At 45.2% G+C, this 13857-nt stretch overlaps 1 protein-coding gene across 4 annotated transcripts in view; it reads left to right on the top strand.

Moving 5' to 3' along the window:
- Positions 1 to 13857, top strand: part of trhr2 (thyrotropin releasing hormone receptor 2) — a 44548-nt gene that overhangs the window by 3608 nt on the left and 27083 nt on the right. For all 4 annotated transcript variants that reach the window (XM_088997548.1, XM_088997551.1, XM_088997550.1 and 1 more), the window contains exons 2-3: positions 9001 to 9611; positions 13596 to 13728. In XM_088997548.1, the coding sequence (XP_088853674.1) occupies positions 9220 to 9611; positions 13596 to 13728 (525 nt within the window). In that variant the 5' untranslated portion in view covers positions 9001 to 9219. The remainder of the gene's footprint in view (positions 1 to 9000; positions 9612 to 13595; positions 13729 to 13857) is intronic.

Here is a 13857-nt window from a genome sequence, read left to right on the forward strand (position 1 = left end):
CTATCACAGACTATAGCGGTCCACGGTGCACTGGACAAGATTGAATACACATGTAAATGTAGGGGGTTAGAAACGACCTCTGTTATTGTATGTTAGTCGATTAGACTACCAAGTCAGGAGAGGGCGCTACGCGCCTGTGAATGGAACAGAGGAAGGCGATGTAGGCTCAGCTCACGCATGCGCAGGGTGAAACGCCTCAGTACTGTGACTAAAATTCGATCTGTGAATGTCCATGCTGCTCAAACTAATCAAACTGACCAGATTAACCAGACCAAAGTTGACTCTGAATTACAGGCTAACCATGCTGCCATTCTCGAGCTGACTGCACAAGTGACCGCACTGACCAAACACTTTGCCCAAGTTGTTAAACCTACAGAATCGGCGCCTCAGGTAGATCCAGGTCCGTCCTTGACTCGATCCTCTACGCGACCCCAGACACCAACGAATGAGACTAGGGGCAGGTGTCAGGCCTGTGTGCGGAAGAACATTAAGAGCTGCCCTCACTGTTTCATTTGTGGTCAGGAAGGACATAGAGCTGTGGGCTGTCTGCGAAGAACTGGGAAACGGGGAAAGGTCACTGGAGTGAGGCTTCCAGTGATCAATGCCAATGATAAGCCTCCACTACAAAGCAACTTGGTTGAACCAGTAACATCCATAAGTCTGACGACGCAGTGTCAGTCAACATCAAAAAAACATGTAGCACAACTAATTGGCAAGCGATGTATGGTCTCACGTGCACTCAATGGGGTGCCACTCCAAATGCTGCTTGACTCAGGGTCTCAAGTGACCGTGGTGAGTAGGGCGTGGGTAGAGGAAGCACTGCCCAACGTAACCATTCAGCCACTTTCATCCCTATTTCCGGACCAACCGTTTGGGGTATCTGCAGCAAATGGCACAGCGTTTCCCTTTGATGGATGGGTAAATGTGGGGTTGCAGATACGGAGTGGAAGCCATGGACATGCTGACATACAAGTGCCCATACTAATCAGTACGAGTTGTGTGAATTGTCCTCTTTTAGGAAGCAATGTGATTGCAGAAATGATCAAAGAGAATAATGAACAGGTGGACATTGGAGCCATACTGAAAGAAGCCATGAGTGTCAGTGAACGCACAGTAGAGACCTTGATTTCTGTACTTCAGAAATCGGGCCCTGATCAGACATTCCTCCAGTACCCTGTGTGTGTTGGGAAGAAGGGACTCATTATTCCTGCGGGCAAGGTATGGGAGGTGAAGTGCAGAGTAAGAGCATGGGCCAAGGGGGGAACAATGCTATTTGAGCCCAGTATAGGGAACAGCTGCCCTGAGGGGCTAGAGCCGGTCTCCTCGTTAGTACATGTACCCAGTGGGCCGACAAAAATGTTAAAAATTCCCATTCAGAATGTTAGTAAACATGACATTTATCTTCCACAGAGAACTGTTCTCGGCTCAATTGAGGAAGTTACTGGGGTTGTGCTCTGACAATCCAAAGCCACTAAACAGTCCCACCGTTCAAAGCTGCGCGGCTCTGACCACAGACAAGTGGCATCCTCCGGTTGACTTGTCACATCTTAAAGAGGAAGAACAGGGGATTGCCAGAGACATGTTGTATGAAGAGTCAGATGTCTTTGCAAGAGGTGATGCTGATATAGGTTGCATTCCAAACCTGCAACTCAAGATCCAACTCACTGACAACACGCCGGTGCAAAAGCGTTACAATGCCATTCCAAAACCCCTTTATCAAGAGGTGAAAGACTATGTGCAAAACCTACTTCACCATGGTTGGATAAGAAAATCCACTTCAGCATACTCATCTCCTGTCGTCTGTGTTAGAAAAAAAGATAAAAGCTTGCGCCTGTGCGTTGACTTTAGGGAGCTAAATCGCAAAACTGTCCCTGATCGTCATCCACTCCCACGCATTCAAGATCTGCTAGATAACCTGGGGGGCTACTCTTGGTTCTCAATACTTGACCAAGGCAGCGCTTACCACCAGGGCTTTGTTGATGACAGTTCCAGGCATCTAATGGCTTTCAGCACCCCTTGGGGGCTGTACGAGTGGCTCCGCCTCCCATTTGGCCTAACTAATGCGCCAGCAGCCTTTCAAAGATGTATGGAGGACGTTCTTGATGGTCTGAGGGACGAATGCTGCTCTCCTTATCTGGATGACGTGCTCTGCTTTTCAAAATCATTTCATGAACACGTAGAGGACCTGAGGAAAGTGCTTAACCGGCTGCCGGAGCATGGCATAAAGCCACGTCCGAATAAATGTGAACTGTTCAGACAAGTGAGGTACTTGGGTCGTCTTGTGTCAAGTGATGGTGTCCGCATAGACCCTAAAGACCTGGAAGCCGTTTTGCAGTTAAAAGAGAGAGAACCACGCAATGTAGGGGAAGTCAGAGCGCTATTGGGGTTCTTGGGCTACTATAGATCCTTCGTACAGGACTTTGCCAGGATTGCACGGCCGCTGTTTAAACTGGTAGAGGGGGCCACTCAGCCTGACCAGAGGCCAGTTCACAACACCGCTGCACGCCAAAGGAAAGTCACCGAGTTAGGTCAGCTTCCCTCTGGTAACCCTGTTCAGTGGGGCCCCGAACACAGTGCTGTGGTCTCCCGCCTGGTAGATGTATTGACTGGTCCACCTATTTTAGCCTACCCAGACTTTAATCTACCCTTTGTGTTAAATACGGACGCATCCAATGAAGGTCTGGGGGCTGTGCTTTATCAGCAGCAGGGAGATAAACTTCGCGTTGTTGCTTATGGATCCAGAACACTCTCACCTTCAGAGAAAAATTATCATCTCCATTCTGGAAAGCTTGAGTTTCTGGCGTTGAAGTGGGCAATCTGCGACAAATTTCAAGATTATCTCTACTATGCACCCACATTCACTGTGTGCACGGACAATAACCCTCTCGCGTACGTTCTAAGCACGGCCAAACTCAATGCTGCCGGACATCGCTGGGTGGGTGAATTGGCGGATTTCCACTTCACAATAAAGTACAGGCCAGGCAAGGCGAATGCTGATGCCGACACACTGTCGCGTTATCCAGTTAAGCTGGAGGGACACACAGAGGAGTACACTGAAACTTTGCCCCCAGACGTGGTTTCCACCATATGGCAGGGGGACAAGGCTGTGGCTGAGGAGGATGTGCCATGGATGGCGGCGTTGCAACTCACCTCTGATGGTGAGGATTTTCTTCCGGTGACAGTCCCCGTTATCACTCCAGATGATATCAGAGCTGCTCAGGAAGAGGATGCGTCAATCTCTGAGGTAATGACACTGAAGAGGAGGGGATGGAACCCCAATGACAAAGATAAAAGACAAATGGGACCAGAAGCAAGGAGACTAGTACACGAATGGAATAGACTGAAACTGGACAAGGGGATTTTATACAGACAGGCGGGGAAATGGAAACAGCTCGTTCTCCCTAGTAAGCTGAAGTCGACGGTGCTTAAACACCTGCATGATGACATGGGTCATGTTGGAGCTGACAAGGTGATCAACCTTGCAAGGCAGAGGTTCTATTGGCCATTCATGCAGCACGAAATAGAAAACTACGTCATTCGCCAGTGTCCCTGCATTAAACAGAAAGGCCCCACCATTCCGGAAAAAGCACCCATGGGCAACATCACTACTAGTGCCCCATTTGAGCTCATTTCGATTGATTATCTCCATCTGGAGCCAAGTAAAGGAGGCTATGAGTATATTCTAGTCCTGGTAGACCACTTTACTCGTTTTGCACAAGCCTACCCGACTAAGAGTAAGTCAGGGAAGGTTGCTGCTGAGAAAATCTTTAGTGATTTTATTCCACGGTTCGCTTATCCAGAGAGACTACATCATGATCAAGGTCGGGAGTTTGAAAACAGTCTATTCCAGCGGCTTCAACAGTTGTCTGGCATTGCGCATTCCCGAACCACCCCATACCATCCGCAGAGCAACCCTGTAGAACGTCTGAATAGAACATTGTTACAGATGCTACACACTCTCCAAGAAGAAAGGAAAGCTGAGTGGAAAGACTATTTGCCTCATGTAGTTCATGCGTACAACTGTACAAGACATGAGTCCACTGGCTATTCACCGTTCTTCCTCCTCTATGGAAGGTCTCCCCGGTTGCCCATTGACTTAGTTTTTGGTCTGACAGCGGACGAAGAAGTAAAAAGCCGACAGGAATATGCACGTAAGTGGGCCTGTCGAATGCAAGATGCTTACAGAATTGCCTCCGAGAACAGTCAAAAGAGCGCTGAAAAAAGGAAGAAATACTATGACCGTGGTGTTAAAGGCATTGCACTCCAGCCAGGGGATCGTGTACTTGTCAGGAACCTATCTGAGAGGGGTGGACCTGGCAAGCTCCGGGCTTACTGGGAGGAAAAAGTCCACAGGGTCACTGATAGAGTGGGAGATGGACCAGTGTACAAGGTTCAGGCAGAAAACGGAGACAAAACTACCCGTGTGTTGCACCGTAATCTCCTAATGTCTGTCAATGATTTGCCAGTTGAACAGCCAAATAAACAGGAAAAACAGCTAGACAGACAGGCTAAGAAGCAGAAAAAACAGCTAGACAGACAGGCTTATAGCAGGAAAGCAGTTGGGCAGGAGTCTGGATATTCAGATGAAGAGGAGGGATGTTCATACAATCTCCGACGGTTACCTGTGTATACAAGGAGGACAGGCAGTCATCAGGTGTCTCAACCTGAACCGCACAATTTAAGAGCTGTGGCATCAGAATTCCACGCCCAGGCACAAACTACGGAACCAGAGGATGGGCAGCAGCTAGAGGAAGCGTTTCCACTGGTCGTACCAGCATCATTACCAAAACCAACACCAGTTGACAGCCTGCCTGCTGAGGGAAGCCCGGAACAACTTGTAATGGATGATAATGTCGGTGATGCAGGAGCGCCGGCGGAGTTGGTGGAATCGGACACCGCGTCACAAAGTGGAATGGAATCGCTGCCACGAAGGTCTACTCGTACTCTAAGACCCAGAGAGATATTTACATATGAACACTTGGGTCATCCATCATACCAGGCTTGGAGACCTGGGGTAAATGTGTTGTATACTTGCATGCCTTACCCCACGACTCATTATCTAGTGCGACCTGAACACTATTGCTACTCTACCCCGACGGTATGGACTTGAATGTAGTTGCAGTAGAAGGTGATTGACACCACCCTACGGAGACCAGACAGATGGCTGTGCTTCTACTGGTACTTGACTACTTGTTGGTATAGTCAAGATGTTGGGGGACATCTTTTAAAACAGGGGAGAGTGTAGGGGGTTAGAAACGACCTCTGTTATTGTATGTTAGTCGATTAGACTACCAAGTCAGGAGAGGGCGCTACGCGCCTGTGAATGGAACAGAGGAAGGCGATGTAGGCTCAGCTCACGCATGCGCAGTTGTCATAAATGCCGTTGTGTGAAGCTGATTAACACGGTTGTCTCGTGTCGTCTTTCCTCGTCGTTCACAGGTATTCAAAATAATGTGTGTTAGACAAAAAAAGTTAAAAAGTGTTAGACATTCTCAAGATGTTAAAGTAATTGGGGACTTATTGGGCGATGCTAGATATGAAACCTGTTTGTGGCTTTGATGAATATTTTGTGGCTTTGATGAATTTGGATTTTTGGATGTCAATTGTAGTTCCCAGTACAACACACACGAGCGGGCAGACGTGCATAAGCATGTGCGAATGTGGAGGATATATACAATCTATAGATGTTGAATGTATAGATCTACACATGAATGTATTCTGATATTGAAATTGCTGAATTGATGTTTTGATGAGTTGTCATAAATGCCGTTGTGTGAAGCTGATTAACACGGTTGTCTCGTGTCGTCGTTCACAGTGCTACCTGCCTGTGAAGCGCTTTGGACCGACCCAGGTATCCCCTAGGCCTGAGGCCGGTTACATAAACCACGGATGTAAAGAGTTTGATGTTTCTCTTTATTTGTAAGTAGGTTCGTTGTCAGATCTCCCAGGCAGGTGTCACGCAGAGGTTGATCGTGGCGTGGAGTCGAGCAAGTCGTGCTGTGAACTCCGTGCGATGCTGAGCAGGTCTCTGCGAGCTGTGTGTGTCTGTCCGGGTCTGAGTCCGAGATGAGTCTGATTCTCTCTGTCCCGCGACGGCTACTTTTATACTATTTTCAAGCATGTGATATGCGTCAGGCTGAGACGCACATCAAGGAGATCAAGGGCTTGAAAGACATCAAAGTTGCGGTGCGCACCGGTGACGCCACAGATGTACAGTATACAGCCCATACATTGTCCACTGCCACTGCCTTCACTAATGCTGCTGAATGTACATTTCAACTGATAAACAAACATGCCACCTGTCACCTGTTTCTGCTCCAAAGTGCCTGATGTTACACATGCGTAGGAATGGGCAAAATGAATGCTAACACATAAACATGGAGCTCGTACACACAAACAAACTTTTATGGATATGTCTCTGGGTTCGTGTTAGCTCCATGCTTACCCACCAGCCGAACTTTAAAAACATTATTAATTTAAAAAGTGAGGGTTATGTCAGGAAGGACATCCAACGTAAAAGCTTGGCCAAAACAAACATGCGAATCAAACCTTTGAAGATGGAGGACAGTGATTTGTTGTGGCGACCCCTTGAAGGGAAAAGCCCAAAGGAAAAGAATACCGTATTTTCACGACCATAAGGCGCATATAAACGTCTCAGATTTTTTTTCAAAAGGTGCGGTGCGCCCTGTAGTGCGGACGTATTAGAGACCACCATAAGGAGGACGTGTCGAGAACATGAGGGGATGTGTGGGTGTGGTTTGTGTATAAACGAACAGGTATGTGCTTTATGCAAAACATTGCTGTTTTAACAACCCTGAAAATGGCAAAGAGACATGGTTATGAAGCTCAGTTTAAACTGAAGGCTATCAGCTACGCCGAGGAACATGGGAATCGAGCTGCCGTGACATAATACGCGGACATAAGGCAAGGTGGCCGGAGTTGGAGGAAAGCTTCGAGCAATGCATCGGCGAGCTAAGAGCGAGCGGAAGGAGCGTTTCGACTGTCACCATCCCACTCAGAGCAGTAACGCTCGCGGAGGAAATGAAAATTGAACATTTCCAAGGAGGTCCGTCTTGGTGATGCCGTTTTATGAAACTGCCATTTTACCATCCGGACCAGGACTACGGCAGCGTAGCAACGGACGGCGAATTATTCTGGAAAGCTGGCGAAAAGGCTTCGTTTCCTGTTTTGCTTGGCTGCCATGCTAACGGAGAGAAACTCCCGCCGATTGTGATTTTTTTAAGAAAGACTTTGCCTAAAAAGACATTTCCAGCAGGCGTCATTATTAATGAAAAGGGCTGGATGTTACGCCACAGTTTGCCAATGGATTGTGGTTGCTTGGGCTAACGTGTCTGCTGGCACGGTGGTTCGAGCTTTCGGAAAAGTCGGTACCGGTAATGTGCTCTTTTTTTACCATATTACCCTATTGAGTGATGATTACAAAATGTTTGGAATTGTAATTACTTTGTAATTAATTAATAAAGCACTACCAAACTCAGTTTTGCTCCCGATCTGTTTTTTTAAATGTGCACACTTGTATGCCTGTGTGTTTTTGTGAGGCGGACGTACGTATGGCAGTAGAGGATATGTACCGGTATATAAAACTTGCGCCCTATCAGCCGGTGCGCTCAATGTGTATGTTAAATACAGAAATGGCACACATAAATGAGACTGCGCCTTTTCACACGGTGCGCCCTTTGGTCGTGAAAATACGGTAATTAATTTTAAAAATGTATTTAATTTAAAATTAAATGATCACCACCGCCCCCTGTCGTCCATTGGCTAGCACGTGGACCTCACCGTACAGGAATACCTGATTAAATTCTAGCATCTCTCTCTCTCTCTCTCTCTCTCTCTCTCTCTCTCTCTCTCTCTCTCTCTCTCTCTCTCTCTCTCTCTCTCTCTCTCTCTCTCTCTCTCTCTCTCTCTCTCTCTCTCTCTCTCTCTCTCTCTCTCAATACTCCCAAAACAAAGTGTCAGTCTGGATTTAGCTTACTACACCTTTTCGCGAACATTCAAATAAGAGTGAAAGCAAGGTTGATTGGCTAATAAAACAAAATTTGTGTGACATTAGATTGTGGTTGTCTTTGTCCCTTTTAGTCCTTCACTTGCTCTGAGTCTTCTAGTACGTAAATGCTTCGTCCTTGAGATAATGGAAGTATGGAAAACTAACTATTGGGAAAAAAGGCATCAGCTGCAATTTTCATGTTAATGCAAATAGCATGTATGGGAACACCATTTCAAGGTGATGTAAGCAGACCACTTATTTTTTGCGTGTGCTCAGATACTGTATGAGGTTGATGCATTTTGATTAATGGCAGAATAGTGTAATGACATTACTTTCTTATTTCATGACCACCTCAAGTTATGAGAGGTGCCACCCCAGGAGAGAAAGTCCAATATGAGCTTGTGCTTTGTCAGGGAGATGAGCTAGGAGAGTAAAATACCACTTCTTCATTTTTACACTGTAAAAATTCTACCAAAGTTTTTGGAGGTTAAGTAAATGAACCTGACCTCAAAGTCAAAATTGCAATTTACTTCAAATCACAAGTCCTTAAAGTGAATGATGTATAAAGCGTAGGCGGTTTGAATACAGTACAACCCTCTCCAAGTATTGGAATTTGGTGCTAATGTGTTGCTTTACTGCCACTGTGTTTTTCCTTTGAATTATCTGTTTACTCAACCAACACTCACTGTGGGAATTGTCAAATCAATTCGTTAAATAATTCCCACTGGTGATCTACTACCTCCAAACATGCTAGGAAATACAGTAAAGTCTCGTTATATCGATATTCAAGGGAGTCCGAAAAAATATCGATATAACAGGAACTATCGATATATCCGACCCTGTTTGCATGTAATTTTCTCCGTGCGTGCATAGAAATAGTATCGATATAACCGGGACTATCGATATATCCGATATCGATATAACGAGACTTTACTGTATAATTCATTGATACACATTGATCCCTCTCCGCTCTTGTGTTTTCATGTTTCTAGGTGACTGATTATGGGGTTTGAAATGAAGATCTGATAACCACATCAAATCCAGACGAAAGCCACTAGCAAGTTTCTTCTAAAATCAAGTAACTTGAAATGATAGTCAGCTCTCAATACAAGGGAAGGAACATGTCCCATGTCACTTTATTTTAATCAAGTGATTCCAGACTTTATTAACTCCCACCTGGAGAGAAAAAAAACTTCTTTTTTTAAGCAGAGATGACCGACAATGTGAGCTCCAGAGTTGACAAACTTGACACCCCAACCAATATTTCCCTGAGTCCAAGCCTTGCCATTTCGCAGTCTCTCGAGTACAAGACTGTGTCTGTCTTCTTGGTCCTGTTGGTGTGTAGCGTCGGCATTGTGGGAAATATCATGGTGGTCCTTGTTGTCCTGACCACTCGACACATGAGGACACCAACAAATTGTTATCTGGTGAGCTTGGCCATAGCTGATCTAACTGTACTAGTAGCAGCTGGACTTCCTAACATCTCAGACAGTCTCACTGGGACCTGGGTGTTTGGGCACGCTGGCTGTTTGGGAATCACCTACCTGCAGTACTTGGGCATCAATGTGTCATCTTGCTCCATCACAGCCTTCACTGTGGAAAGGTGAGAATGCAATACAATACAATAAAGAAAAAAAATACAATACAAATATCGAAACTAAAAACATCACAAAACCAGTCTGGTTTCCGCCCCCGCTACAGTACTGAATCGGCTCTCATAAAAATCACGAATGATCTTTTCATGGCAGCTGATGCCGGTTCACTCTCCATCCTCATCCTTCTCGATCTGACCTCAGCTTTTGACATCACGCACACCCCACTTCGCTGATTTCATTTCTATCTCTCTGATCGCTCACAATTTATCCTCACGGTACTCTCCTGTGTCCTCTGGTGTGCCTCAAGGGTCTGTCCTGGGGCCCCTTCTCTTTATTATCTACCTACTTCCTCTTGGCAATATTTTCAGTAAGTTTGGCATTCACTTTCACTGCTTCGCGGATGACACCCAACTCTACCTGTCCAGCGAACCCGACGCCTTTCTTCCACCTTCATCCCTCTCACTTTGCCTCTCAGAAATTAAATACTGGCTTTCCCATAACTTTCTCAAGCTTAACGGTGAAAAAAACTGAACTTCTCCTTGTCGGTACCAAATCCACCCTTCACAAAACTAACCGTTTCTCTCTCACCATTGACAGTTCAACCGTGTCCCCCTCCCCTCAGGTCAAGAGCCTGGGTGTCATCCTCGATAGCTCACTATCTTTTCACTCCCATATAAATAACATAACTCGGTCTGCTTATTTACACCTCCGTAATATTAACCATCTCCGTACCTCGCTCACCCCTCACTCCGCTGCTATCCTTATCCACAGTCTCGTCACCTCCCGCATCGATTATTGTAACTCACTTCTCTTCGGTGTCAATCAGAAATTTCTCCATAAACTCCAACTCGTCCAAAATTCTTCAGCCCGTATCATCACTAGAACCCCCTCCTTTCACCACATCACCCCTGTCCTCCAGCAACTCCACTGGCTCCCTGTTAAACATCGAATCAAATTCAAAATACTTCTGTTTACATTCAAAGCCATCCATAACCTTGCCCCTCCCTATGTTTCTGACCTGCTTCAAATCTCTGTTCCCTCTCGGTCCCTCAGAACCTCATCCGCCCTTCACCTCTATGTGCCCTCTGCCCGTCTCACCCTGATGGGATGCAGAGCTTTCAGCCGCTCTGCTCCTGAACTCTGGAATTCACTTCTACCCAACATCCGTAATATTGACTCTCTCCTTATTTTCAAGTCCCACCTCAAAACCCATCTGTTTAAAATTGCTTTCAATGTCTAGTTCAATCTGCTATTTTATTATTTATCATTTTACTTATGGTTTTATTATGTGCTTTGTTTTATTGTTTTTATTGTAAAGTGTCCTTGGGTGTTATGAAAGGCGCTTGAAATTAAATGTATTATTATTATTAAAACAACCGTCAAACTAAAATGCTGCAAGTAACAAATGCTGTAAATGACCAAATGGTGCAAACACAGGAATTGTCACGTTTTGCAAGGTGGTGATGGCGGGTGCGGATCCCAAAAAGCAGGCGGAGGGAGCAGGAGGTTGTGTTTGACAAATTGTATTAAAATAAAGTCAGCAAGAACAAAATGTAAAACATCAAAATCATCTGAACAGAAAAAATACAAAGTATCAAAAGAAAACCAAGTGTAAAAGTCCGCCAAGGTTAAACAAACACATGCATAGCATACAATACATGCAATTGCAGACAAAGCATGCAACAAACAATGAACCGACTCCGGATGGTCGTGCCGGGAGTCCTTTTACGTGTCATTGATTAAAACGACCAGCACCTGCGAGGCTGCAGGCAGGGCTGACGTCGCTACCCGTTGGTCGCCAATCCGAATGTGGCAGTCCGCCACTGATCGGGACGACCAGCACCTGTGCAGGTGCAGGAGGGCCGACAGCACCACCCGTTGGTCGCCAACCAGATCATGACAGGAATAATGCAAACAAAAACAAAAAATCAATGCCTGCGCCCACAAAACGGAAACGCAAGAAATGTTGAAACCACTGAAACAAAGTGGAACAGAATATTACAAACAAACTAACAAAATAAATAAATAAATGCAAAAAAGAAAAATGTGATATTCCAAAACACAACTGGTATTGCAAAGCACGCACACACACACACACACACACACACACACACACACACACACACACACACACATGCGCGCGCGCACACTTTTTGGTTGTTTTGTGTTTTTGAATGTTCACTGTTGCTATGATTTGCTATTTATTTATGCATGCATATTGTTTTGTTCTCCATTTATTGTGTTTCTTTTCTTTCATGTACAGTATTTGCAGTGTTTGGCTGTTTGCAGGACTACTTGCAGCATTTTTGTTTTGCAGTTATTTTGTATGTTTTTCAAGTTGCTGGTATGTGTTAGTTTTTAGTTTTGTATGTTTTTTTCATGATTCCTGTGTTTCCAGTGTTTAGCCATTTGCGGCACATTTTCCCATCGGCCACCACAGTATTAGGCATCTGCAACTATTTCATCAAATAAAATATCACACCATCAATTGGATTTTATATTGATTTGGTTATATCGCTTGAGCGGAGGCGGCCCGGTTGTCGAGTGGTTAGCACAACAGCTTCACAGTGCAGAGGTCGCCGGTTCGCATCCCGGTCCAGCCTCCCTGTGTGGGGTTTGCATGCTCTCCCCGGGCCCGCGTGAGTCTTCTCCGGGTCCTCCGGTTTCCTCCCACATTCCAAAAACATGCATGGCAGGCAGCTTGACCACTCCAAATTGTCCCTACGTGTGAGAGTGACTATTGTACGTCTTTGTGTGCCCTGCGATTGGCTGGCAACCAATCCAGGGTGTCCCCCGCCTCGTGCCCGAAGACAGCCGAGATAGGCTCCTGCACCCCCCGGCCCTAATGAGGAATAAACGGTACGGAAAATGGATGGATGGTTGAGCGTAATGCGTTTTTTTTATTGTCGCCTACCTGAGAATGCTTATTGACTCTACTAAAATGTTTGTTCTCATTATCTGGTCCATCTTACATATGTTTCATGCTTGGTGCATATTGCAGGTTATCGTTGAAAAGGGTGGGGCATAGAAAGGTTCAGACCACAATCAACCGCACTCACAGTATAATAGGTTGAAATAAAATGCAGATGATATGAAGGATTTAAAATGAGTAACATTATGGCAGCATGGTTGAAGAGTAGCACAGCTCATTTTTGATTTTCAATTTGAGCCTTCCTGTGTAGAGACTGTATGTTAATGAAATTTTAGTTCTCGTTTTAATTATTCAACCGACAAAGTATTTCAAGATTCCTCCATCTACTTGGCACTGATTGAATTATGATCACCACTTTTATTATTTGCTCATCAATTTTCTTCCATATAACTTTCATTGTCATTCTTGTGTGTGGGTCGACTCAAGGACTTTTTCGCTCTATTTTTGCCTCATTGGTAAACCTCACCTTTCAAATCCTTGCATTTCTCGCTTTATTGTCCTCCTAAACCTGCCATTTGCAAATAATTAAAATATGTTTGTGCACATTTCTTCACCTCACACAATGAGTTGATGATGATAGTTCGCAGATGTGGGCAGGAGTATCCCTGCCCATCCACACTCCACCGGGAGACTAATGAAAACCAAATTGCAAAAATACCGCAGTGGCAGACAGTCAATTAGAATCCCGATATACTCCGGGATCAATGGACGCCCAACCGAGGTTGTGCTTTTGGTCTTGCCAAAGGTCAGTCGGAATAGGCTCTAAGTCACATGTGACCATCCTAAGGATGCATGGTAAATCAAATGGATGGATGGGGGGATGGACAGAGTAACATGAAATTTACTATGACCATCTGCAGATTTGGGGAGGGCAAATGTTTATACAAAACAAGAAGCACCGATTGATCACTGTTTTATTTTCTACAAAGCTGTACTTAAGAGCCTGCATTCTTCCGAAACCAAAGTTCAATTTTCTTCAGGTGGAAGACCTAATATCCTCACCGCTTTAGTGACCTGTGTATTAATATGGCATGCCTTACCCGTTTGATCACATATGCAGGTACATCGCTATTTGCCATCCAATGAAAGCTCAGACTGTGTGCACAGTGTCCAGGGCAAAGAGGATAATTGCAGGGGTTTGGATCGCCACCTGTATTTACTGCATATTGTGGTTTTTCCTTGTGGATATACAGGTAAGAGGAATCATGCCGATTACGACATAAGTTGCCAATATACTGTATTGACGAGCAAGCATTAGCAACCTTTAAAAGAAAATGGAATATGAAATGCAGAAAGGTGAAGGGTTTGTGTTTGAAACACTT

The sequence above is a fragment of the Hippocampus bargibanti genome, linkage group LG05, assembly GCF_051943395.1.
Source record: "Hippocampus bargibanti isolate YZ-2025 linkage group LG05, ASM5194339v1, whole genome shotgun sequence".
Classification (NCBI taxonomy): domain Eukaryota; kingdom Metazoa; phylum Chordata; class Actinopteri; order Syngnathiformes; family Syngnathidae; genus Hippocampus; species Hippocampus bargibanti.